Below are 24,413 nucleotides of genomic sequence, written 5' to 3'. Positions count from 1 at the left end.
CAGAAAGTAATTTCAATTTGCACTTTTCAGATATTGAAAGAAGACTGTACTACAGAAAAAAAAATCAGAAAAATATTTTGCATTTAAAAAGTCTTTTATAACATACAGAAGTGTAGAATAAAGAAAAATATTTAAAGTTAGAAGATCCCCACATAGTATTTCAAAAAAAGGCAAGAACAGGCAGCATGGATGAATAATGAACTTGTTCAACAAAAAGTTTGTTTCTCCCTTGACTATCCCAGCAATTACTAATGAAAACCTTAAAAGATACAACAGCAAATTTAACAAAAAACAACAAAAAACACAACTCCCACATATTGATTATAGGACCTTTTGTCCTATATCAAAAGGAGTTTGCCATTTTGCCATTGCCTCTTTGCAAAATTCTGCAATTAATAGTAGTCACAGAAATATTACTATCTTTCAACAGTAATTAAACTGGCTATTGTTCAAGTGATGCCCTATTTTCCCTTTCTCAATAACTATAATTTTAAGAACTTTTTTAAGTTTTGGCAACACAAAACAATCTAGTCTACTCACTTTCCAGAATGAAACTCTGATGCTGGTAAACCTCACATAAAAAATCCAAGCATATTATGGACTGCCAAATCAGGAGGGTAAGTACTCTGGTGACTACATTTTTGATCTAAAATAACAAAGACATAATTCTATCATTATGAAATGACATACAGAAATCAGACTTTTCAATTACTTTTACCAATTACCCTGTATATACCTCAAAACAAGGCCTAAATCTAACATAAGTTAGTGTCAGAAAAAAAACCAAAACAACAAAGTAGAGTAAATAAAGCAGACTTGATGTGTACCCTACCGAAAGTTCTCTAAGTCACATGCCAGTCTGAGCTAGGATGGCTATTTACATAGTGCATTACAAAAAAAAAGTAGAATATATGAAGAAACTGTCTGCTGGTTTAAAGGCACTGAAACACCCAGGTCTCTTTAACACAGGAAGTTTTCATCTAATCAGGTTATACACCTGAAAATACCAACTGAGAATAAAGACTACTATGTGATTTTGGTACGTGATCTCAATGAAGTATTATAAGAGGGTGTTCAAACCACTTAATAGGTAATGTTTTCCAAGTGTTCCTAACAGTTACAAATAGATTATTTTTTTAATCTATGACTAGATATTCCTAGATTCACAGAAAATTGAAGTGTTTTCTGTCAGAAATTCAACATAACAAAATATATTCAAGTAGTTAACAGAAAAAAATAGAACATTATCTTCTTGATAAGCACACACAAACTTTATGCAAGCATAACTATGAATTTAGAACCAATACATTACAAGTATTGTATCTTTATTCTGCATGTTACATTATTTTCTAATTTTTGAGACAGAAATCATTCTTTGTCAGCTAATATTAAAGCTTTAAAAAATATATATTTATCAGTCAATGGAAGAAGAAAGACTGCAGAGCTACAGCCTTATCCCTACCATTGATTAATTCTCAAACATATCCAAGTGCTGATTGCAGCACCAATTTCAATTCCATCTCTCAGAAAACATTATTAACTTATTGGAAGGGCCAACTGAAATGAGTTAGGACAACACTAAGCCCTAACTGATTTGTCTAGCATCACCCACAGGAATATGTTCCTTTTTCTACACATCACCTCAGTAAAGTCTACAATCAATTAAACTACCCTATCCAAAACCAGAAAACAGGTAACACTATTTACCTTAAATTTATCTTCGTCCTGTTTTGTTGGGTTTTCTTCCTTTTTTATTTTTTCCTAAAGTCTAATTTACTATGGCAAAGATTAAATTAGTTGCAAAGTCCCACTGTCAGGAAACATGGCAGCCTTACAGAGAAACTCATTTAGAGTTTTCATACAGTGAAGAGGATGCCTCAAAAGCAGTATTTTTAAAAGGCATGTGGTGGGGATGGGGAGGAATATATTTGAACTTACAATCTACAGAAAGCCTTTTTCCCTCCTCAAAGAGATGCACAATTAATTTACCAGGCAGCTATGATCCATTCCACAAATTTTTAACATTCAACTGTAAAAGCTTTACAGTTCCCATACAGTTACTTTAACATCAAATATTTTTTTAATAACACAAAACAGTACAGCCACAAAATAACAGAAGCATACACAAAGTAAAATAGTTCTTCTCTCTCCTTTTCAATGCACCAATAAAAAGGAGACCAAGGTGACCATCCCTGATAGAGAGTAGCAGGAGGGCAGGATACCCCAGGTTAGGAAACAAGTTACAAGTTCCCTCTAATGAAGAGCCCAGGTTAGTTGTTTGTTGTTGAGTGCTGTAGAGACTATCAGCAGCAGTGAGAACACCTAGCTACAGCACAGAAACCAGATGTCAAAATCTGCAAAACAACCGGTTCAGAGGTGGTTGTTACCTATTCAAATTACTTCTTTGAACATTCAAATTAAGCATGGTAATTACAGCCATGCTGCAAGATCCAGGTGTTTTCTTACTGTCAAATTGGTCTCACATGTATTTCAGAAATTATTTCCATAAAAAGCCTATTTGTCCCAGATGTACGTCAGCAGTGCAAGGGAAGCAAATTACCCTCCACCTGCCATTTTGGGCCAGTCTGTTGTCCTGCCAGTCAACTCAAGATCAGTCCTGCAATTTGTTCGCCTATGCTTTCATCACCTGTCTTTGTCTATCTCTAAATTACCTGGTTAAATTAAGGTTTTCGTTACTTACTCTGATACCAAAGCTAGCATGGGACAGGTAAACCTACTAAGATAATCCTATGTACTAGCTCATCCTAAGTACTAGTTCATTAAAATTTAGATGTTTAGTAATGCAAACAGTAAGAACAGATCCTATAAACATTTCTTTTATGTAGTCCAAATCAAACGTATTTTCACATACTATTGATTTTTAAAACATCTCTTGTCAATGCTACTGAAACTCACTGGAAGGTCATAACACATACTATAATTTAGAAATTCACATATTTAGAGCTCAATAAATCACATGGAAGCCCTTTGGAAGTTTTGCAAATTTCATCCTACCTTTGATCTTAGTTCAATAAATTTAGGATACTGGACCACGCAGTCTCTAATAAGGTATAGCAGTATATACAGTATAGCAGAATGTGGCTGCAGGCACTTGCCATTTCCATGTTACATGTCAAGACAGCTGGTAAGTGTACATATACAGCTCCAGGGCTTCCCTGAAACTATGCACACACTATTCAATAAATCAGGCAGGCAAGAGCTAAACACCACTCCTAATTACTTGGTCCAGTCTACCTCTAACCATCAAAGAAGCTGTGGGCATCACCAAGCTCTTCTCATCTGCCATTATTCTTCCACAGGACGTTTTATTGTCCCAATTCTTCCCTATTACAACAAAATACATACCATAGGTGACATGAAAAAAATATGCCCAGGACTACAGTACCATCTGTTGCAAAACCCCATGGGCTTTGCAAGAGATAGACTAATGAATCATCTTAACGGGCAATAAAGAAAGTTGTATGTACACTTGATTTTTCATGCTAATAAGAAAATACATTTACAACTAGCTTATTAATATGAACAAAAAGATTATGCTTTACAATAAAATATTTTTTTTAAAATGTAGTAAGACTGGAAAATACCATCGAATTGCTTTGGTAACTTATGAGATTTTTAATGTCATACTTCATTAATTACCTTTCCCAAGACATCAGTGAATATTTATACTGATTTATTCAGACATAAATAGTCTACTATGATTTCTCTAAACTCTAGATTGTAGATTCCTTTTAAAACTCTTATGCAAGTCACAATAGCATCCCTGTTTTTGAAAGTCCACTTTTTAATATACCTCTATGTAGTAACAGTTGCAATGTATTAGGTAACTGACATAATTCTATTCTACTCAACATACAGCACATTCCTTCTCCCAGCCCCCAGCTGTGCTGCATTATTAATCAAGACATGAAAAACAACAGTTTCAGACAAAATCCTTCTAGTATTTCATAGACATATTCATGAATAATGGCAGTGGAACCATCTTTGGAAGTTAGTCTTCTTCAAGAAAAGATCACAAATCATTTCAGTTTTACCACGCCTTGTAAACAATTTCAAGTGATGACAATTCCACAATCTCCCTAGGAAATTTATTTCACTTTTCATCCATACTTTTTCTTGGAAAAGGTCCTTTTCACTATCTACTAAGCTCTAACCTGAAGTCTTCCTCCTGCAACTTACAAGTCATAATGCCCTGTCACATCCTAAGCAATGTGAAGAACCATTTTTTTATCATACTTCTACATAAACAAAGGAATAAATGTAACTATTTAATCATCATCCTCTCTGACTAAAATAAACCCCAACCTTTTTTAAGGGTTGTGAGAGGGAAGGGGAAGAGAAGGAAGAAATTCTTGTGATTAAGAAAACTGCCTGTTTTAGTGATGTGTTCTTTGTTTTTGAGAGAAATAAAAGGGATATAAAAAGTTCAGGAAATCAAAGCAAAAATATTCAAAACATTTCTCAATTTAACAACCTAATCTACACATTGTTAGGAAAATAATACCCAAGGGAATACAGCATCTTTCATTATATTGCCTGTATCACTCCATGCACCATCAGGACTATTAGGAAGGAGAGTGAGTTCTCCAGTAAAAGCAACATGCTCAAGTAATTAAATACATGCACTTGTGATCTACAGTAACAGTTTACACTGACATTAACAGGATTTAACAATTTTTGTACACATCCTAAGTATTGCCTGTGATGTCTTCCAAACATTTGAAGATTTCACTTCACAGAAATCAATCATATCTGAGAAGAATAATCTGATCTAATACAGTTTCTGAATGGATTCTTGAAGCCCTATTTGTCATAGTTCAGTGCCCCTCATCAACAACAAGTTTCTTTTTACAAATTTTTGCTTTGTTGTTTTGCACAACACAAAGCACACAATTTGTTGAATTGCTATCCTGCATATAACCAAGCAATGCTGCAAGGAGGAGTGTACTATTCTGAAGAGTTTGATTTGACTGTGTTAGTCCTACTGGCAGAATACAAACACAAATACAGAGATTCTGAACAGTTTCAAGTATAAGCATGTAAAAAAAAGAGGCCATAGGAAAAAACCTGGGAAGATACCATCTTAAAATACAGTGCCTTACTAAAGGTATTTCTGTATGTAATAAACAAGACCTTAGAGCTGGCCTTCAACTTGCAGCATGAATTGTGCTAAACACTACGTTTCAAGAGCACAACTGCATGTCAGATACTTCTTACTAAAGGACATAGTTTGTGCCCAGTAAAAAAGAAACAAAAAAAAGAAAAAAAAGGAAAAAAAGAAGGTAAATATTGCATCTGTCAGTGGTGATTTTCTCCTTTTCATGTGTCAAACTCCAACCTACAGATACATTTTTATTAAACTGATGACACAGCTGTGTTCACAACCATGAGACGAAGAGACAGATGCAGATTTCTGGACTCAAGCTCTCCCAGCAGACAGTCTCATGTATCAAAGTCACAAACAGTAGTAAAATTTAGCTGATGTCTTACCAGAAGAAAAAGAAAGCCCCTTTAAAACACTACTGTCATCAAATAAAGAGAAAGGTTTGTTTGTGGATGAATTTTTGCTTAAAGAAAATTCCAGAACTGGAACCTGCCAATACAAGAATCCTGACACATTGCATTCAGCTACCTTAACAGGACATGCTCCACATTCATTTCCACCACTGCTGAAAAACCTTTCAGTGTCCTGTGGGTCCTTGCTTTAAACGAGGGCAGTCAGTGGCACAATATTATATATGAGGGGTCAGTGGTTCTAAAATGCATTCACTCCCATTGCTCAGAAAGACAGCTGGACATAGTGACCTTCAGAACAAGGTTCATATTTTTTCCCAGGCTTTGTGCAAGAAAAATAAACTCAAAATGGCAAAGAGCCTTGATAACTAGCTGAGGAAGCAGCCAGTGCCAATCTCACTGCAAAAAAACCCATCCCAAGTCATAGCAGAATAATAAATAACAAACAGCAAAGCAAAAGTAGTTTTGCTTCTTCATCCTGACAGCTGTTTAATATTAACTAGGTTTTGTGCCTGCTGATCAACAGCTGAGAAAAATCTCTACTGGAACAAAAATCTTCATCCAGCATGTCTGTCACACACATACACACACCTCTGAGTTGCCTGTAGTCTGATTAACGCCTGACCCTCTTACAACTACTACTTAAACACTACTTTGATGTATTTACTATTTTCTCATCCATACTAAACCAATGCTATCACTGGAGAACCAAGCTGATCTCCTCAGTTTCTTCCACTGGTAAATGAACTTTAGTCCACTTCAGTCAACACAAGATATCAAAAGGTAGAGTCATCTTACAAATGGAAAATAAATTTAGAACTATGATATATGACCAAAGCTGAAGCAGTAAATTTTCTGCACCTTCAAAACAAACAAAAAAATTAATATTTAATGCTGATACATAAAAAGCACAAATGAAAGCTGATTGTCAGAATCAGAACACAAGAATTATGTTGGAAGTAATGACAAAAAATGATAGCAAACAAGAAGGTTCTGAAGCACTACAATATGAAAATCAAAACCAGTCAATATAGGGCTGGTGTGACTAATTATCAAACTATCTACGTTACATTACCTTGTGAAGAACAGTGTCTTAAGCACATAACATGGTCACAAAATGAAAAGTGTATACACTAAACACCATTATGTCATGGACTTTGCTAACCTATATTTGCTACAAATTCCATGTCATCAAGACCTAGGCAGTTTCACTGGTCACTTTGGTGCACCGCTTGGTTCACTACTGACGTGTACTTAAATCAAACAGCTGCACTTATGCAACATGCTTAGAACTTTGACTGAAAAGCAGTATCAGTATTTAGGATTACAAAGTGGGGTTTATATTTTTATTCCTATACAAGCAGCATTTAGCCACACTCGATCAAGTATTCTGTACAATGCATTAGGCACCATGTTAGAATAAGGTGATGCATCAAGCCACCTTGTTTCATACACCAGAGCAGTAGCCTCCTGTGCGGAGCACCCAATTCTATTCATTCACAAATGTATTCTGTTGCCTGCAAAGGGCATCTTCAAACATCTTCCAGTTTCTTCCAGTAACTGCACTGTGAGAACTGTGAAAGATAACTGTGGCAAGTAAGTGCCACCTGAACAGCCAAATACCTCCAAACTACAAAGCACAGCAACACTTCTTTTCTAGTACTCTCATTATCTGTGGTTTCCCTCCTTACTTAGAGGAGCACTGAAAAACAAAAAGAACTTTGACTTATTTGGAGGAATCGCAAAAATGAAGTAAAAATATGCAAGACTACAACAGCACTACAAAATTAATGAAGCCCTTGTCTTCACCTTTCCCATCACTGAAACAGGTTCAAAAGCTGTCTTGAGCAGAAGAGGCAGTGCTGCCCCTTTTATGGCTCTCTGAAAAGACACAGAGGAAGAAGCATCAATCCATAGAACATAACAGTATAGAGCAAGCACATGCAAGTGTTAGTACTACAAGAGAAAAGAAGGCGAGATGATGATTTAGGAGGGAGTATGTGGAAAAGAACAGAGTGCTCGTTTGGGAGCTCACTGGACTAATAATTACACATAGAAAAGCTATTCTAAAACAAACTACGAGATTGCTACATTCAAGACTGCCAAAATGAAATAAAATGCCAGCATGCCTGTAGAAGTTAAATTTGATACTCTTCTGCCATGCTCCCCACTTCCTCTGTCACATGCCCTTTATTTTAAAACCTCCACCTCAAAACCCCCAGAGAATCCTGCTTCCCTTACAGCTTTAGATGGGACAGTTCTGGAGATGAACTGGAGTTTACACAAAGATGACTTCTACATAATAACACTATACAGAACGTGAGATTGCAGAAACTGGAAGACAAGTGGTGAGTGAAGCAATTTAAAGGGATTCTTCATTAATGCTGCCTACAGCCACAGGTGAAAACAGCTCCACAGAGCAGAGCTTAATTCTCAAAAACAGCTATGCAACCAAACTTGTGGTTAGCCTGGCATTGCTCAAAACCGTGATTTCGGAGAAGTTCTGCCTTGCCCTCAGAAAGGCATGTCCAGCATAGGCACAGGTATCACATTTGACTTGTTAAAAATCAAGTTCTTGGCAAATGTCAGTACTTTAATGAAGACAACATAACACACATCTTTGAGAGACCACCACACTTGCAGACTCCTGCCTATGTATAACGAAGAGTCAGAATAACCCACTGTCTCTTCTATATGTAACCTGCAAGCCAATCTCCCAGGTCTCTCTCACCACCATCATACTGGAAGTCTAAAAAAGAACAACAATGGTCAGAGCTACAGAGCTTCCCTGTCATGAAAGATTAACGCAAGAGAAATCAAGAATGGTAAGAAAAGGGAAGAGTATGTCTTGACTGAAGAAAAAAAAAAAAACCTCACCACAAAAAGAATTTGAAACCTTAAAGTATTACCAGTATAACTGTCCATTTCAGCTCTCTTTCCTGACCCCCTTTTAAAACAAATACAGAAATAACCAAACTCCAAAGGAGTCAAATAACAAAGTTTTATGCCCCATGCTGTCATTGCCAGCATTCTTGACTCTGCACTGATGAAGCAGGACCGTCAGTGTTTCATCATTCAGTCTTGTCAACATTTCGTATCTATGCACACCTATTTTTTCTTACTTTCAGATTCTGAGGTGAGCGGGATGTTGATAGGCTACAACATGCATAAGCACCTTAAGAGTACAGTCCAACTATATCTACAGTACTGGATATAGTAACTGAAATATCCAGCATGCGTATCCAAAGTTATTACTGCCTTACCTATAGGTACTAACTAAACATGGAAACAAAACAACTTTCCCTTGAGTAAATGAAACTTATTAACAGAAGCAAATACTACAGCAGTTCAGTTCTTCTCCACTCCTCGTTCCCCCTCAACTCTTCTGCATGTAATAATGAACAACCTTCAAAAACTGTCCATCTTTTCATCAGAACATCAGGACAACTATAGCTGGCTTACAGTTGCACACATTCTGAATGAATAACAGGACTAGGCAACTCTTATCTGTAGGACACAACTTCAGTAACAAATTATATGCTCCCTAAATCTTTAACCTTTACTGTGCAGTCAGAAATAATACTTACAATATAGCTGAAATTAAAATATTATTATATGTGAATGTTATTTCAATAAAATGACACTTTTTTGTATTGAACTAAGAAGCAACAAACTTTTGATCTCCTTTCGCAAATGGCATTTCTTTCTTGCAACAGCAAGAACTAGTGCCAGCAACTACTTATAAAAGTTTCAGAACAGAAAATAAACTTACTTTCCTTAAGAACAGTCGACCACTGCGTAATTGCACCTTCAGACTATCATTTAGCAACTTGAACTGTTGGTTAAAGTTTTCTAGGATGCAATAATAGAAAGGTATGCACACTGGGAAGGGTACGTTTACCTTTTAATCGAGCTGGATATCAGCCCATAACAGTTTCACTTACTGGGACTCAAGTATGTCAGTTGTTTTTCACATATCAGAATGTTTGGATTTTCACATTCATAGTCAGTTGTCTGTTTCCAAAACTCTTCTTAAGTATGAGCTCAGTAAAAATGCAAAATTATTTTACTCCACCCAGTCCTTATAGACTTTCCTCTGCAATGTCCCTTTGACCTCCAGCACATTACTTTTGATATACTCAAGTACTGGAAATGAGATTCCAGCTTTCAGAGGCTAGTATTAAAAAACAATACACAGTGCAGCTTGATCCTAAAAGAGTCTGTGGAGGAAAAAAACCCATATTCTACTCTAAAGATGAACTCTGATCTCATCAGTGATGAGAAGTCTCAAAGCCTCCACACCTCAAGGTGAAGACAGCCTTCTGAGCTTCGTGTCTCTTAAAAGAATGATTACCTTTCCAAGGTCTTATACTGAATGAGATTAATCTCTGTCAGATTTCAGTCCACAACTTCTTCCCCGTCTTCTGCTCTACAGACAATTCCTTCTGCTCTAATTAGCTTTAGGTGTCTTATTTAACAAAATCATTTTAAAGGCCATTTTTTAATCGCACTGTGAGTAGAGACATACACTCCGATAGTCTCTTGCATGCAGGCTGCTAAGATTTCCATTAACTGCATCATTGTCCTTCTTTTAACCTCCTAAGCTGAAAGTTTCAACATTTACAGTACTAAACAAACCAACAAAACAAAAACCCCATCCAAGCAGGCAACTAAATGGGACTGTGAAGAAATATGCTACTTCCCTATGTTGCATGCTATCTAAGCTGGAGCTGGGAGAAATGGCAAGGATTGACAATACTCACTCCCTTCCTGGTATAGTTTAGCATATTTTGAGCTAACTCAGCTGTTTTTATGAAGACTAAAGTCAAGACACATTCATGGAGCTTTCCATAGGCTCTGCTATGAAATGCAATACAATACATTGCCTCTGCAGTCTGGAAATGGCGAACAGGCTACCCAAGAAAAGATGCAGGAATAAACACTGCTTCAGCTACTGCCCCTGTGTTGTGTTAAAAACAGGATGTCTTTTTAAAAAAAAAAATAAATAAAAAACAGAAAAGCCCTAAGATATGCCCAACTAAGGGATGCTATATGAAAGATGCTGCAGTTCAAGTTCTACAAACTACAACCCAGTTACTTCAGATGTAAAGTATGGTTAAAAAGCCAGAACTCCGTAGATTTTCATTAAGCAACTAAGATGTTCTGTTTGCACCCTCACAGATGTCAAAGAGCCAAGACTACTTAACAAGTTTCCTAAAGTTGGGATACAGCGCCAAATCACAGTGAAGACGAACTGACAACCTCCCGCCTCCCACAAGTAACATTTTTTCTGAATTTTTAGGGATTCAGCTCGGTGACTTAAACAGCAGAAGGTTTTTCTTTGTGTGGGCAGAAGGGAAGGTTAGGCTTTGTGCAGGAAGGGAACTCCCTGAAGTGGCTCACCATTTGGTGGGGAAAACAGCAGAGCAAGACAAAAGAAATGACATCTAAGGTCTGGAGAAGGGAAGAGGTGGGTCTGTCCCTTTCAACACTCGCATATATATATATATTTTGGTTCAATTAAATACGCTCTGTATCATTTAAGCTTTCATACTGTTTTATTTCCAGTTTTTAATCCAGAACTGGACACCTGCCTTGCTGGAATTATTTACACATTAATTTTTTTTTAAGCAAATCACCCTTTAAAAGGAGCTTGGACTAATATGACATATCTAGGGTGTTTTCCATTTCCCAAAGGTAACTAATCCAGTTTTCGCAGCTTTTCAGACAAGCCATTTCATTCATATCTAGGCATTCAGAAGCTGGAACACACTATCACTTAAGGTACAGAAGCTGATCTGAAACTGCTTTTGCCAAGTAGCAGGCTCAGGGAGGAAGCTGAACCTGCAGGATCTGAAGGACTTTCTGACCTGGCTCAAGGACTAGGAGACAGACCCCATGATTTCACATATCTGCATAATGATATAGGCAAACAGTGCAGATTATAGGGAAAAAAAGAAAAAAGATACATTCATTTTTTATGACTATGAAAGGGAAAAATTAAGTCTATCAACATCACTTTACTGCCTTCACAGCCCTTCTACAGCAACAGTGATCTTCAAGTGTCTAGGAATATTGATGGAAGGAGAGAAAAGTTTATGAAAGCAAGACAAGGACAACCTGATGAGCATGTAACATTGCTGAAACAATTGTATATGGAGACATCCTTCTGCATGAAATTTATTAAAATTTAATGTTATTATTTATAAGAAAAGAAAATACTAACCATAATTCAGCAATAGCCAGATGAATAGTACAGGGCAAAGCCTGGTGAGGAACAGCAGAAAAAAACAGGAAAAGAACCTCCAAAAACTGCTGGAAAATGCACTTTGATCTGAGAAAACCACATTCAAGGGTGAAAAAAGAGAAGGGTCAGGAAGAACAGCTATGACCTTTACTTGGCAATTTTAAGTTTTGTTAGACCGAGACTTTAGGTTCATATTTTATGACTAGATAAAACTGAAGTTCTCATAAAGTATGCAGGTGATAAATGAGTCATCAAAACAAGATTAAAATTATCTTGCTAGATGAAAAACCTCTTGCTTTGCTGTGTTATGATAAATTCTCTGATTTTCACAGCTAACACAAAGCAGCTGAGGTAGGATAGGACCTCTGAAAATTCAGTGTAACTACTCGAGATCAAAGCAGGGTCAGCTAGAGAAGACTGCTCAGGTCTGTATCTGGTTGGTTTTCAGTAAGTCCATAGTCTTACTGGGCAACCTAAGCCCATGTCAAGTCATCCTTACAGCTAAAAAAATCCCCCACAAATCAAAATAAATAGGCAAAAAGACTAAAAGAAAAAAAAAAAAAAAGAGAGAAAAAATCCCCAATCCTCCACTCTTCTTTCTTCTGTTTTAATGCTAATTTATTTTGCGTCCAAGGCTCTTCTTTTTCACTCCCTCTTCCCAATCAGGTACTTATTAAACAGGATTCCCCCATGAGCTTTCTCTTCTCCAAACTAATGCACTGAAGCAAATCAGAAGTGAATATGCTCTTAACAGTGCACTCCAATCTTTGGTATCACACCATGCAGCACACTTCATGAACCCATCTACCCTGACTAATGATACAGTTTACTTGCTGTTCCCACACTCAGTGCCTCTCAGCCTTGGAAAGAATTCAAATCCTGTTAAATAATAAAAGTATCTTAAAAATTGTATTTTTTCCTCATATAGAAGCATTATGATCTTCAGCTCTAAGGAAACCATATTCACAAGAAGCAAGTTTATTAACGAGTTGCAATGCTGACGAGACAAGTCACAGCAATTCTAGCTGTTACTTTTCTTTGTAGTACTTATAACTGCTCTATGCAATTCCTAATAAGGAACAATTATAACTCTTCCATATACAAACTGAACACTAGAAAACCCTTTTTGCTAATAGAAGTATTTGCTAAGAAACATGCATAGATATGCCATGAAAACCCACATCACGGGTACAAACAAGCGTGCCAGCAAAATTTAAGTACAGGCTGGTCTGACATTTGCTTCTCTGCCCAGAATCATGGCATTCTTAACCAGTGGGGTATCTCACAGTGTAATGAACATGCAAGACCAGGACTGCAAGCTCCTGATATACAGACAGTGATACACAGTTCAAAAAAGAGGGAATACAAAATTTATCAAAATCAGGGAAATTTTGTATTGGTTCTCTATTTGCAAGGTGGGGGGAAGAGGAAGCTTCCAATTCTTGACCTTGTTTTTAATCTACATTCATAATTTGTAGTACTATGCCAAATATTTATGTTAAAATACTAACAAATTCTAATATATGTTTCTTGCTCTTAAGAGCTGATATATATATTGATCATATGTATAAGAAATGTGTACTAAAGCCTTCAAACTAATTTCATAGATTCATTCAAAGCAGACAGTGTAAAAATGGTATTTTGCATTTAAACTATAACATGAAATTCACAAACTTCAGACTTCATGTACATCAGCTTCTGAGTTCAGGTTCTCTGTTTTCAATTTGGTTTTCAGTATTCTATTTGGTTTGTTTCATAATTATTTTTAATAAGACTAAAATGTATAGAAGCAGCGTAACTGACTCTATATTTACCACAACAAATGCACACTGCCAGCATTTATTGCAGTAAGCAACTTCAGGGGACAGCAGGGGTGGAAAAACATACAACAAAACCAGCTGTGATCTCATTAGCCAAGCTCATTATGTAAGACCTCATTAGGCACCATCCCACAATAATGTGAATAAAACCTATGGACACTGATGAAATGGAAGTGATCATATACAGAATTGCAGAATCATATATAATCATATGGCACTACACCACCCTGCCAACTTCGTAGCTGAAGTTCTAGGATCCATTTGGGTAAGAGCTCCACTAATGCACACTGAAAAAAGCCCATGGTCAGGCTTTGCAAATGCAAAGCCCCCTTTGCGTATTCACTGCACTATAAGCAGGAGCTCAAATACTAACAGAGTAAGGGACAGGGCATGTGTTTCCCAAAACTGAAACTTCAAAACAACTTCAGCATCCTTCCGTAAGTATGTTTCATGTTACTATCATTTAGTACTTCTGCAAGGTGAGAAATATAAACAGAATTTTATTTGGGGCTATTACATATAGGCTTCGTCTTGATTTCTCAATTTATTTTCTTCTTTGATTTGTAAAAAATTTATCCACTTTACAGTTTTGTATTCAGCTCTGAAAAACAAATGGGCTGTAATTATATGAAGTTTAATAAATTTTTGGTAGTTCCAGCTGACTTCAGGGGATTTTCCTCCTTTCTCCATCAGCTTTGTCACATGAAAGATGAACTGCACCGCTATGTGCAAACCTTTACTGGCAACCTAGACCTGAAGTGATCATCAGTTACTACAGCCTCACTTGCAAGAATCACCTATCAGGGTAAGAAAAATTTTCTAGGTGAAGCTGTTAAAAATTTTAAGCAATTTTTCAAAATGTTCCAGTATTTTAAGCTAGTGCTTTAGGGTTTTTTGACTGGGCCATTTTGAAACAAGCACACAGCTTATAAAGTTAAAAATATTCCTAGATTTCTCCTCTTCTGCAGCAATTTTCACTTTCTCATTAGTTTGTGTTTGAGTGCTACAGTCAACAGTTCAGTGCTCCACTAGAACAGAGAGACCATTTCCATTAGAAACTTTATTTTGCTGGGGTTTTTAATTACTTAAAAAGTAAAACTTAGGTGTTAAAACCCAGATATTTTTTAGTACAGTATTTTTCCACCCCTCCCCCACCCATATCCAAAAGGCAACTTCTTGGTCATCCAGATCCACCAGGGATACTTTGTTTTGTACGAAAGGCCATTTAAAAAATAATAATGCAATATGACAGCTATGACAGAAATTAAATCATGTAGCAAAAAAGGTATTTTTTGCATAATTAGTCCAATTTTCAACCTGAATGAAAATAATACTTTACACAAACCTTAACATATGATTCCTAAGAAACTAACTTGAAAATACACCTGAAAAGACCATCTTTCCTTTAAAACACAAATGGAAATCTCTGCAGAGTTGATATGACAAGACTTCCAGACAGCCACATAACAATATCAGTCTTTCAAAAAGAACAGATAGATATTTCAATAGTGTAAAAAGCTATTTAACATGACCACACTAGTCTCCAAAAGATACACTTTATGCCTTTAACACACATTTATTCAGAAAAAGGGACAGCAGCACCTACTCAGGGAAGGACAAAATAAAACAGGCATAATATGCAGATATTAACAATAGAAACCTCAAATTTTTGAGTGATAAATTAAGATAGATTTTATCAAACAACTGTCACAAGATTACAAGTCAAAACTTATATTCTGGAGATTCAAGATGTAGAGAAGTATTAGGCATCAGCATTTGTAAATACATACATGCATATATATATACACACACATACATACATATATATACAGGAATAACTAAACTATTACAAATACTAAATTATTAAAATTACTATTAAAATTTTTGCCCCTTCTTTGGAATGAATATAAAATATTCCAGGTAAGGATTTACACCTATCTGCAACACTTATGGTAAGCCTAGAAATCAACCACTAGCCAACAGTGCAGGAATTTCCCAAGGGTTTGGGTAGCATCAGGCAAAGCTGACTGCTCATGTTCACTTTTCACTCTGCAGATGCATGTGTATCGATGATCCAAAACTACACAGTGATTTCCTTAAGGTCCCCAAATGATATAGTCTCTGAGAAGCCAGCAACCCAGAAGCTAACATTCCATTAGACCACTGTAGTCCCTATTTTCATTTCCCTGCACCTCCACAAAGAAAAAACGGAAATATAAGTAGAAGGGGAAAAAAAAAAGTGTTCAAAACTTTTCCATGAAACAGCAGATAAAGGCCATCAACTAAGCTGAATGCAAATAAAACCAAACCCAGACACAAACAAAACAAAACAAAACAAAACCACCAAGAACCAATAAACCAAATACCCTCATAAAGAAAGAAAAAAAAAAAAGCTGTTTAACAGCTGTTTTGGAAAGTAATTTAGCATTACAAAACCATTTAAAGTTTTTGCCGTTTCAGGAGAAGTAAAGACATGGCTTGTAAAAACATGAGAGGTTATCCTTCCTTTTGTTATCCTCACAGAATTTTATTCTGAAAAATGAAGCATTTAATCATTGTCCATTTCCATGACCTAGCCTTGAAAAACAGAAGTGCATGACTTAATATCAAATGCCATTAGTTAATTTCTGGGCAGAAGGATTTCAATTTATATAATTCAATTACATATATATTCAATTATTATATATATTTTCAATTTATATAATTCATTCAAAGCAGGTTTACAAGTTTATACTGACATACCTGTTCAGTGACATGCTACTTTTGAGATACAGTTGTATGAAACTACACTCTTTTGGCCAGGGAGAAACTTCAGCATTCACACTTGCTCAGATCACTGAGAACTTAGGAGATTAAGCAAACTCTTTTGCAATGAAGGAAGTCCCTCGTCAAGAAAAAAGTATTAGATATAGTTAGTACATGAGAGATATTTGATCCTGACAGTAATATTTTCAGGGCAGTTAAGTACAAAGAATAAATATTCTGCTTGGAATGCATATGGTCCCTCAGAAATTCATGGTATCATTTGCTCAATACAAAGTGTAAACCCTAAAGATTAGACTTACTGAAATTCCATGTCTTTTTCACTAAGTTATCAGAGATGCATAGTATGACAAAATAAGGAACAGAAATGTTCCTCTGGTTTAATTTCAATGACAGGTTTTTAAAAAAAACCAACAAAACAACAAAGAAAACTGGGAGAAAAAACACCTACTCAACACTGCACTAACCTATGTCACCATACACAATTAGACAGTGACCGCCTTCCACATAGAAAAAGATGCAGTTCTCTCTTTGAATAATAGTTTGTGTACTATGATCTTTGCTTTAAAATCCATTTTGACATCCTCAACAGGAAATGCCCCATAAGTTTAGAGCAGCCCTTAACAGTTGGATTGAAGTCAGATTGGTACCACTTCCTTCTAAGGAACTCATAGTTTAAGGACATGGTCATCAAGAGACACAAGTAACTTGTCTTAAGAGCAGAACAAAGATAAAGGAGGTTATTAGATGAACATTCTACCTACTTGGCATACAGCCTCATGCTGAGAGACCACTTCTTGCAAGAGCAGAAAACACTTGCCATAACATGAGAAGGGCTGTTGATACCACAGTGAAAATGCTCAGCTTACTGACATCAGTGTTTACACACAGAGGTTTGTGTCGGTGAGCAGCAAGTTGCACCATTTCACCATAGATGTTCAATATTGAACAATCCGCACACAGCATCAGAAAGTGTGACTCATGAATGTCCTCCAGTCACACTGGTTTTCAAAGTGGGAGGCATGGAGCAGGTTGCCAGCAACTGCGAGAACATAGAAATCAATGGTTTGTACACACGTATGCACATAAACAGACTCAGTTTAAATAATTTTCCAGCAACCATCCTTTGCAAGAAAATGCAATTACACAAATGCTCATAAAAAATAAAAAAAAAAAAAAATTAAAAATCAAGTGTTAGTTAACTCAAAACAAACAAACTAAAAAACCCTCCAGCTTGCTGAATCAGTGCAAGTGTCAAATGGTATCAGAAGTGATAGGGCTCTGATTCACATTTACAGAGAAAAAAAGCTGCACTGCTTCAGCCCTTGCAGCATCCTACCATCTGCTTCAACCTTCTTCCAGAGCCACTCACCCTGCAAATAAGTTGACAGAAGAAAACATGACTGTGTCCGAGTCAATTCAGTTCAGTCGGCAGCTTCACTTAAACCCACATTTTATAGGAAGTTTAATTTGCTAGCCTGAGCTGAAGCAGCTCAGGTGCAGACATGTTCCCTCCTGCTACCTGCCCAGTGAGGCCCAAGAGGAAAGGGAGCACTCAGAGGCAACTCACAGTAGCAACATAGCTGAGGTCATCAGCCACCACTCTGGAAATTGTGATCTTGTGCATCCATGTAACAACAATATGTTGTATTACATATATGTATAACAACAATGTATTGTAACAACAATATGTTTGTTTCACAAATCCTACTGTGTTAAATATGTTATTCAGCCTCCATCTTGCTTTCCTGTAATCTATAGAAACAGGACTCCAAATGACCATGAGCATAAAGGGCTCTTATTTCTTTTAAATAGGTATACCTAGCTAAGTGCAGTAAGTAATAAGTATGTTAGTTCTGCCTCTATTGCACAAATAAAGGACTTCACATACATGTAAATACAATGGTTGAACTGGCTGCACACAGCAACAGATCTGCCCTTCAGTCACAGATGCTATCTTTGCCCTGTGGAGAGGAATTTGTTTTCTAAGCTTTAAATGCAGCTACCTTGATAAATGAGTGCTAAAAAGTTTGGAAAAATATATGTCTGTGTACAGGTGCAATGCAAAGGGAAAAACCAAAGAGCAACATGAGGCCAAATTTACATGAAAACATTAAAAACAGCTAAATAACTCAAGGTTTGGGTTAGAAAAAAAGTTTCAAGGTAAAGTAATATACCCAAACTTCAAAGACAAATTCAGTAATTTGTGGTGTCTCGTCTTGAGCAATAGTTTTTAAGAACAACCCAGCACAGCATCCCTCTTAGGACCCAAAAGTGCTTGCAATCATTCATGTTACATTTAATAAACAAGTTACAGAAATAAAACTGCTTGTTATTTGCATTCTCTTCCTTTGGAAAGGGAGGGAAGCAGTAGTTATAAATATTTTACCTACTTGAAAACTCATGGTTTGTTGTTTTTCTTTTAAGAAAATTCTGGCTTATCTCTTTGAAAATGAAAAAGAACAGTGAAATGATAAAAGGAAAAAGTGGTGATGCACTTCCAGTATATGAGACATAAAAGTCAACAGAGAGAAAGGAATAAAACCAGCTGAAAGCAGGAGCTGGAGAAAGTAGGCAGGAATAAAGCACAGAAGCATAAATATAAAGAAACAAAGATTACAGAGGCATGACTCAATGTCAAAAGCTATACAGGTCAAGATGCGTGACATACGTTTGCTTTTGGAGACATAGGATTTGTTGACTCTGAGAAATGTATTTCTCCCCTGGAGAGTATTCCAAAGCAAGAGATACAGCTCTGGATGTATGGATGTCAAGAATAAAATAGAAGGGAGGGAAATCACACTGAAGGAACAAACAAAGCCACAGTATAAAGGACAACTGTTTATGTTAGCATGATGCTTTCCAAGGAATTAGTTGTCAAAGTAACCTTTCCTACTTCTTTCCTTTCCCAGCCTTTAACTGGGGAATGATTTGAACCCTGAGTACCCATTTTCAAGTTTCCAAACCCAAAGGGAACAAAACAATTTATTTCCACTGTAGCAAAAAAGAACAAACATTTCCAAGAACATACAGGGTACCCTCCTCTTCAGTGGCAGTTTGACCTTATGTTTCAGATACACACGGCACACATTCATTTAAAAAACACTTTGCTCCACAGGTACATGAAGGATTGAAAAGCATTTCTGTCATATTCAGTAAATGACTGGTTAATGAGGTATGCCATAATCAAATCACCCAATAAGGGCAGTGACAACGCTCAGCATGTTATCACTCATCATTAAATAGTAACTTCACACTACTAGGAACAGACACAAGTAGAAACTGCTTGAAAGTAACACTTTCCAGTAAGAGACTCCCCTTTGTTCTAACATTAACAATCCTCTGCAGTTTAACCATCACAGATGTACTGAACACCATTCTCATAGTTTTTAGATTTGGGTTTTAATTAGCCTTCAGAGCATGAGTAATAACTTTTCAATGCAAGTGTTTTCTAAAGACCAAAATCTACCTTATGATTATAAAAATGAGATACCATTGCCACCCTCTTCTTTGATTTTCCTTAGGAGAATGCAAGTGATACAAGAATGACTCAAGACCAGTACACACAGAGAATTTATACAGTTCTATTATATAAAGCCCAAGATTCCTCTCTGCTTCAAGACTGACAGTAAGAATAAGCATCAACTATATATGAAAATCCTTGACTAAAAATCTTGTCAATCACATATGGTTACACTGCAAATAATCTCAAAGACATGATGGAAGTTGCAGAATTCAACACTGGTAGAGCATGTAGCTCACAGCAGTGATGAAATCAGAAGGTGATGAACAGCTAGCAGCTCATCTTGCTTTAGCAGCTCTGAATCATGCAGCTGTAAAGGAAATTTCTCTCTTAAAGATCAAAGTGTTAAAACATATAAATAAATTGCAAATGGTGGCTTAATAAATCAGTTTTACAATCCTGATTATAAAACATTATACTTTCAATCCTACATTTACGTTCTGGTATCTGCAGAAAGTCCAGCAGGCTTCAGAGGCTGTGCTGAAGGTGATGAGACTACACACAGACAGATGTGTCAGCCCACATAGAAACACTTTCCAAAGGCTAAATCATGGCAAACAGAATAGAGTAGCACCCAGTCCTAATGCAATACTATCAGGTTACACCTTTAATACCCGTTTAAAACCAGGAAAGTAAACACACTTGCAGTGTGGATACTATCATCGCCTGTGTTATTTCAACTACTCAAATGATACTCAAGCAGCTTCATAATGTCTGCAGAAGATTTACATTTAATAAGCCCCTCTAAAGTAACCTGGAGCCCACTAATGACAATTTATCTACTGAGCTCACATATACATTTAGCCACTAGTTACCTGCTGAGCATTTTTACCTTCTTTACTGCTACCACTATTGTTAAGATGATCTGCATTTAACAAGTACAATTTAGGGTTTTTTAATGCCCCTATCTCCTTGCCTGAAGACACCAAGTAATGAATGACCTGTTTTTCAACTGTGCTGTTTAGCAAAACAATTTCTGGAGGCAGCACTGAAGTTTAACTATAAATAATAGCTCGTATTGCAGGAAAAAAAAAAAAAAGTATTTTGAAGATATTTTTCAAGTTAAACTACAATAATTTAAAGCAGGTAAAGGAGCACTAACCCTTTAAGAAAACTCAGCTGTTCTTATAGGAAGTGTTTTAGCAGCGTAAACTTCTTTGTACTTGGTTCCTAAATAAAAGTTACACTATATTGCCCACATTAAGTTTCTAATTCTTTACTGCCATGTGTAGTTAATTTAACTAATACAACATAAGAGCAAAAATCAGAACATTTGATTTGCTGTCACTGTGTGTTCACTTCATACAGATGAAAAGGACTCCAGAGCTACAGAGAAAAAGGCCCTAGAAGGATGCCAGAAGCTTACTTAAAAAAAAATACAGTCCAAACCTCCAAAGCCAAAGTAGCTTAAACTAAGACTAAACTCACAAGTTATCACAAAGAGAAAGTAATGCTGTTACCTAGTGGTGGAAAGCTAGGTACGTGCAGAATTGTACAGCATTTTTTTTTCCTCCTCACTTCAAATTCTCATCTACAAGCCATTAAAATCATGTCAAGAGAAAAAACCAAACATGCCTGATTCATAAACTAATGAAAAATATCACTTTTTTTGCATTCAGTTCTGTGACAAAGGGTCAGTGTTTTTGCCAGCTTTGATTCTCAGAGTAAGTGACAAATGAGGAGCTTCATCATTTCCTGGTCATCCCAAACCTGCTGTTTTACGCTCCTCTTTCAACACCAGCAAGACTGGAAACCTGTGGTATAAAAGCAACTTCAATCTTAATTCTCATTAGTTTTCCACAGAGCATGATAACACAAACTGTATTGTGCACCCCTCAGCATCTTATCAGATCATATTTTCAATTACATAAATCAATATTAGTGGAATTCAGACAGCATTCTCTCCTAAATAAAAATGTTAACTTTGCTTTCAGCCAGAAAATAAATAACTAGAGGAGAAGGAATATATGAAGACTTTAAAGTTACTTACTCAAATGCAAAGAAGAGTCCACTGGTGACCAAGATGAGAACAAGAGTCAGGTAGAAGACTCCAGTCTGTCGAGCCATCATGATCCTCCCATTGCAGAAGAATTTGTTTCTTCCAGGAAAAACCTCCCATTTTCTCTTGGGAACTGATTTCTTTTTCTTATGGGGAGACTCCATGGGAGACGAAGAGCTGTGTGTACTGATCTGACTGTATTCACAGTCTTTCATGGGCCCACTACCACCTCCAGGAGTCATCAAGAAAGAGTAAAATGTGGGGAGAACCCCACCAAAAATATATACAAATATATATGTGCAAATATTCTTCTGGCCAAGAGAGCCCTCTCCACCAGCCCCAGTTAATAAAAAAAAGCAAATAAAACTCTGCTACCAGACTAGCAATAGGTGTATCATGCAAACACCACTTAACTCTTCAGAAACCAAAGCTGTCATATCAGAAACGCTTGAGACGGATCCTTCCTTCCTCCACCAGTTACAAAACAACCACGTAGGACAATCCTTTTAAAAACAACTTATCACAAAACAGGACAAAAAGAAAAAAAAAAAAAAAAAAGTAATTATAAATCAGTTAGGCTCTCAAAAAAAAAAAAAATCAAGTCTTTTTTTATCAAGTTTATTTTCAAGTGGGAAAGCTTTTTCCTTCCCACGCACACCCTGAGAGTTTTCTCCGAGGGTCAGAAGGTTGGTCAAGGCAAGGTTTAGCAATCGAGTCTATCATTCATAGAGATTTGTTATAATCCTTCTTTGCGCAGCAGATTCCACTGCTAAAAATGACCATTCCTAAGACGTTCCCTCGAGAGAGACACGCGAAACAAATCATTAAGGGGGGAGGGGAGGAAAAAGAAAAAAGAAAATGAAAAAAAAAAAAAAAAAGAAAAAAAGAAAAAAAGAAAAAAAAACCAGGCAAGTAAGGAACCAGCAACTCCAGCTTCCGAAGAACACTTGAAGCTCTCCTCTTCCTGAAGCCGCAGTCCAGCGGGAAGCGGCCGCCGCTCCGCGCAGACCTAGGGGCGCAGGGCTCCCCTGTCACCACTCCACAGCAAGGGATTCTCCCGAGCCCGTGGCAGCCCGGGGCACGGCCGGTCGCCGACAGACACCAGCGCCTCGGGAGCAGGTCCTCCTCATCCTCCCTGCCCGCGCCTCCCCCTACACAACAGGTCCCCGCCGCCGCCTCATGCTCCCCAGCGCCTCGGCCCCGCGGGAGGGAGGTTGGGAGGCAGGGGACAGGGAGGCTCCGCCGCCGCTAGATCTCTGCCAGGACTTCTCCCTCCCCGCACCATCCTCGCCGCCCGGCTCAGCGCCGCCGCGGCCGCTCGCACCCCGCCCCGCCGCAGGCTCTCGCCCACGGCCCGCGGCGGTGCCGGGCCCCCCCCCGCATCCCGCCCCCTCCCCCGGCGCGCAGGAGCGGCTCCCCGCCGGCGTCCCTGGCTTCGCTCTGCTCTGGCCCCGCAGCAAGGTGAGAAAAACGCCCGGCTTCCCCCTTCGCGAACCAGAGAGCGGCGACTTTCTCTTCACCCTTCTTTACGAGCCTCTATCCAGGTTTCCCCCCGGCAGCCAGACCCCGAAGCAGCAGCTGCCACCACCTCTTCATTTTCAGGGGGAGGCGGTAACCACCGCAGCGCCGGCCGCCCGCCCGCCCGCCCGCGGGAGGAGCCGCCGGGGGACGGCACCACACAGGCGCGCACCCTCCGCCGCCCTCGACCGGTCGGTCACTCAGCCGATTCTCGGCGACAGGGCAGCGGGTTCCATGCACCAGGTGGCCCGGCCCTGCCCTCTCCCCGACCACGGGAGCGCGGTGACTGCACTAACTCTTCTCCATCGCCACCTCCCCGCAGGCAGCCGCCCGCCGGCCGGGCTGGAACCGCAGGGCAGCGAGCCGGGCAGCGGCTGTCCGCGCTGGAGCCCCGCTCCCCCCGCCGCCACCTCCCGTTCAGCCGAGCCGCCCCCGACCCACACTCCGCTGAGCCGCGAGCGGTGTGCGCTGCCAGCCCCGAGCGCCAGCCGCGTCCTGCCCCGCTACCGGGCCGAGGGCGAGCGAACGATGGGCACGGAGAAGCCCCGCCCGCGCGGCCCGACCTAGCGGGACCGGCCCCCGCCCCGTGCGGGCTCGGACACGGCGCTGGAGACACACCTCTCCGCCCGCCGGGAGTTGTAGTTTCGCTCCGTCGTAGTTTTGCAGCCGGAGGCGGGACGGAGTCGCCCGGGCCTACAAGCCCCAGCATGCCTTTCGAGCCGTTCTGACGGGGCGGGGCCGGGCCGGGCCGGGCTGCGCTGAGCTGCCTCGCCCCGCCCCGCCCCGCCGGCTCTCGGCGGGCGGAGACTCTGCCCGGCCTGCGCCGGTCCTGCCCCGCATCCGTATCCCCATGCACGGTCCCGCTTCTCCCCGGGCAGCCTTACGTGCCCTCCTGTGCGGCGGAGGACTGCGTCCGGGTTTCTCTTTCAGTCAGGCCGGAAGGCCAGCGCTAGAAGCCCTGATCCGTCCCGTCGGGAGCCGCACGACCCCCCGCGGTCGGGTCACGCG

General features: G+C 38.9%; 1 protein-coding gene across 11 annotated transcripts in view; it reads right to left on the bottom strand.

The window, feature by feature from the left end:
• The window catches only part of ZDHHC14 (zDHHC palmitoyltransferase 14), a 94,435-nt gene extending 70,341 nt beyond the window's left edge, over positions 1 to 24,094 (bottom strand). For 3 of the 11 annotated variants that reach the window (XM_086868437.1, XM_086868459.1, XM_086868481.1), the window contains exons 1-2: positions 23,383 to 23,537; positions 21,879 to 22,403 (exon numbers count right to left, since the gene is read on the bottom strand). In XM_086868437.1, coding sequence (XP_086724563.1) covers positions 21,879 to 22,129 — 251 coding nt within the window. In that variant the 5' untranslated portion in view covers positions 22,130 to 22,403; positions 23,383 to 23,537. Of the gene's footprint in view, positions 1 to 21,878; positions 23,244 to 23,382; positions 23,538 to 24,023 lie in introns of those variants that run through there. The other 8 variants (XM_023923423.2, XM_023923425.2, XM_023923427.2 and 5 more) reach the window with 5 other exon arrangements.
• Positions 24,095 to 24,413: the final 319 nt, after the last annotated feature.

This window comes from Cyanistes caeruleus, chromosome 2, assembly GCF_971803275.1.
Source record: "Cyanistes caeruleus chromosome 2, bCyaCae1.hap1.1, whole genome shotgun sequence".
In the NCBI taxonomy this organism is placed as follows: Eukaryota; Metazoa; Chordata; class Aves; order Passeriformes; family Paridae; genus Cyanistes; species Cyanistes caeruleus.
This window is presented reverse-complemented; position numbering and strand designations above follow the sequence as displayed.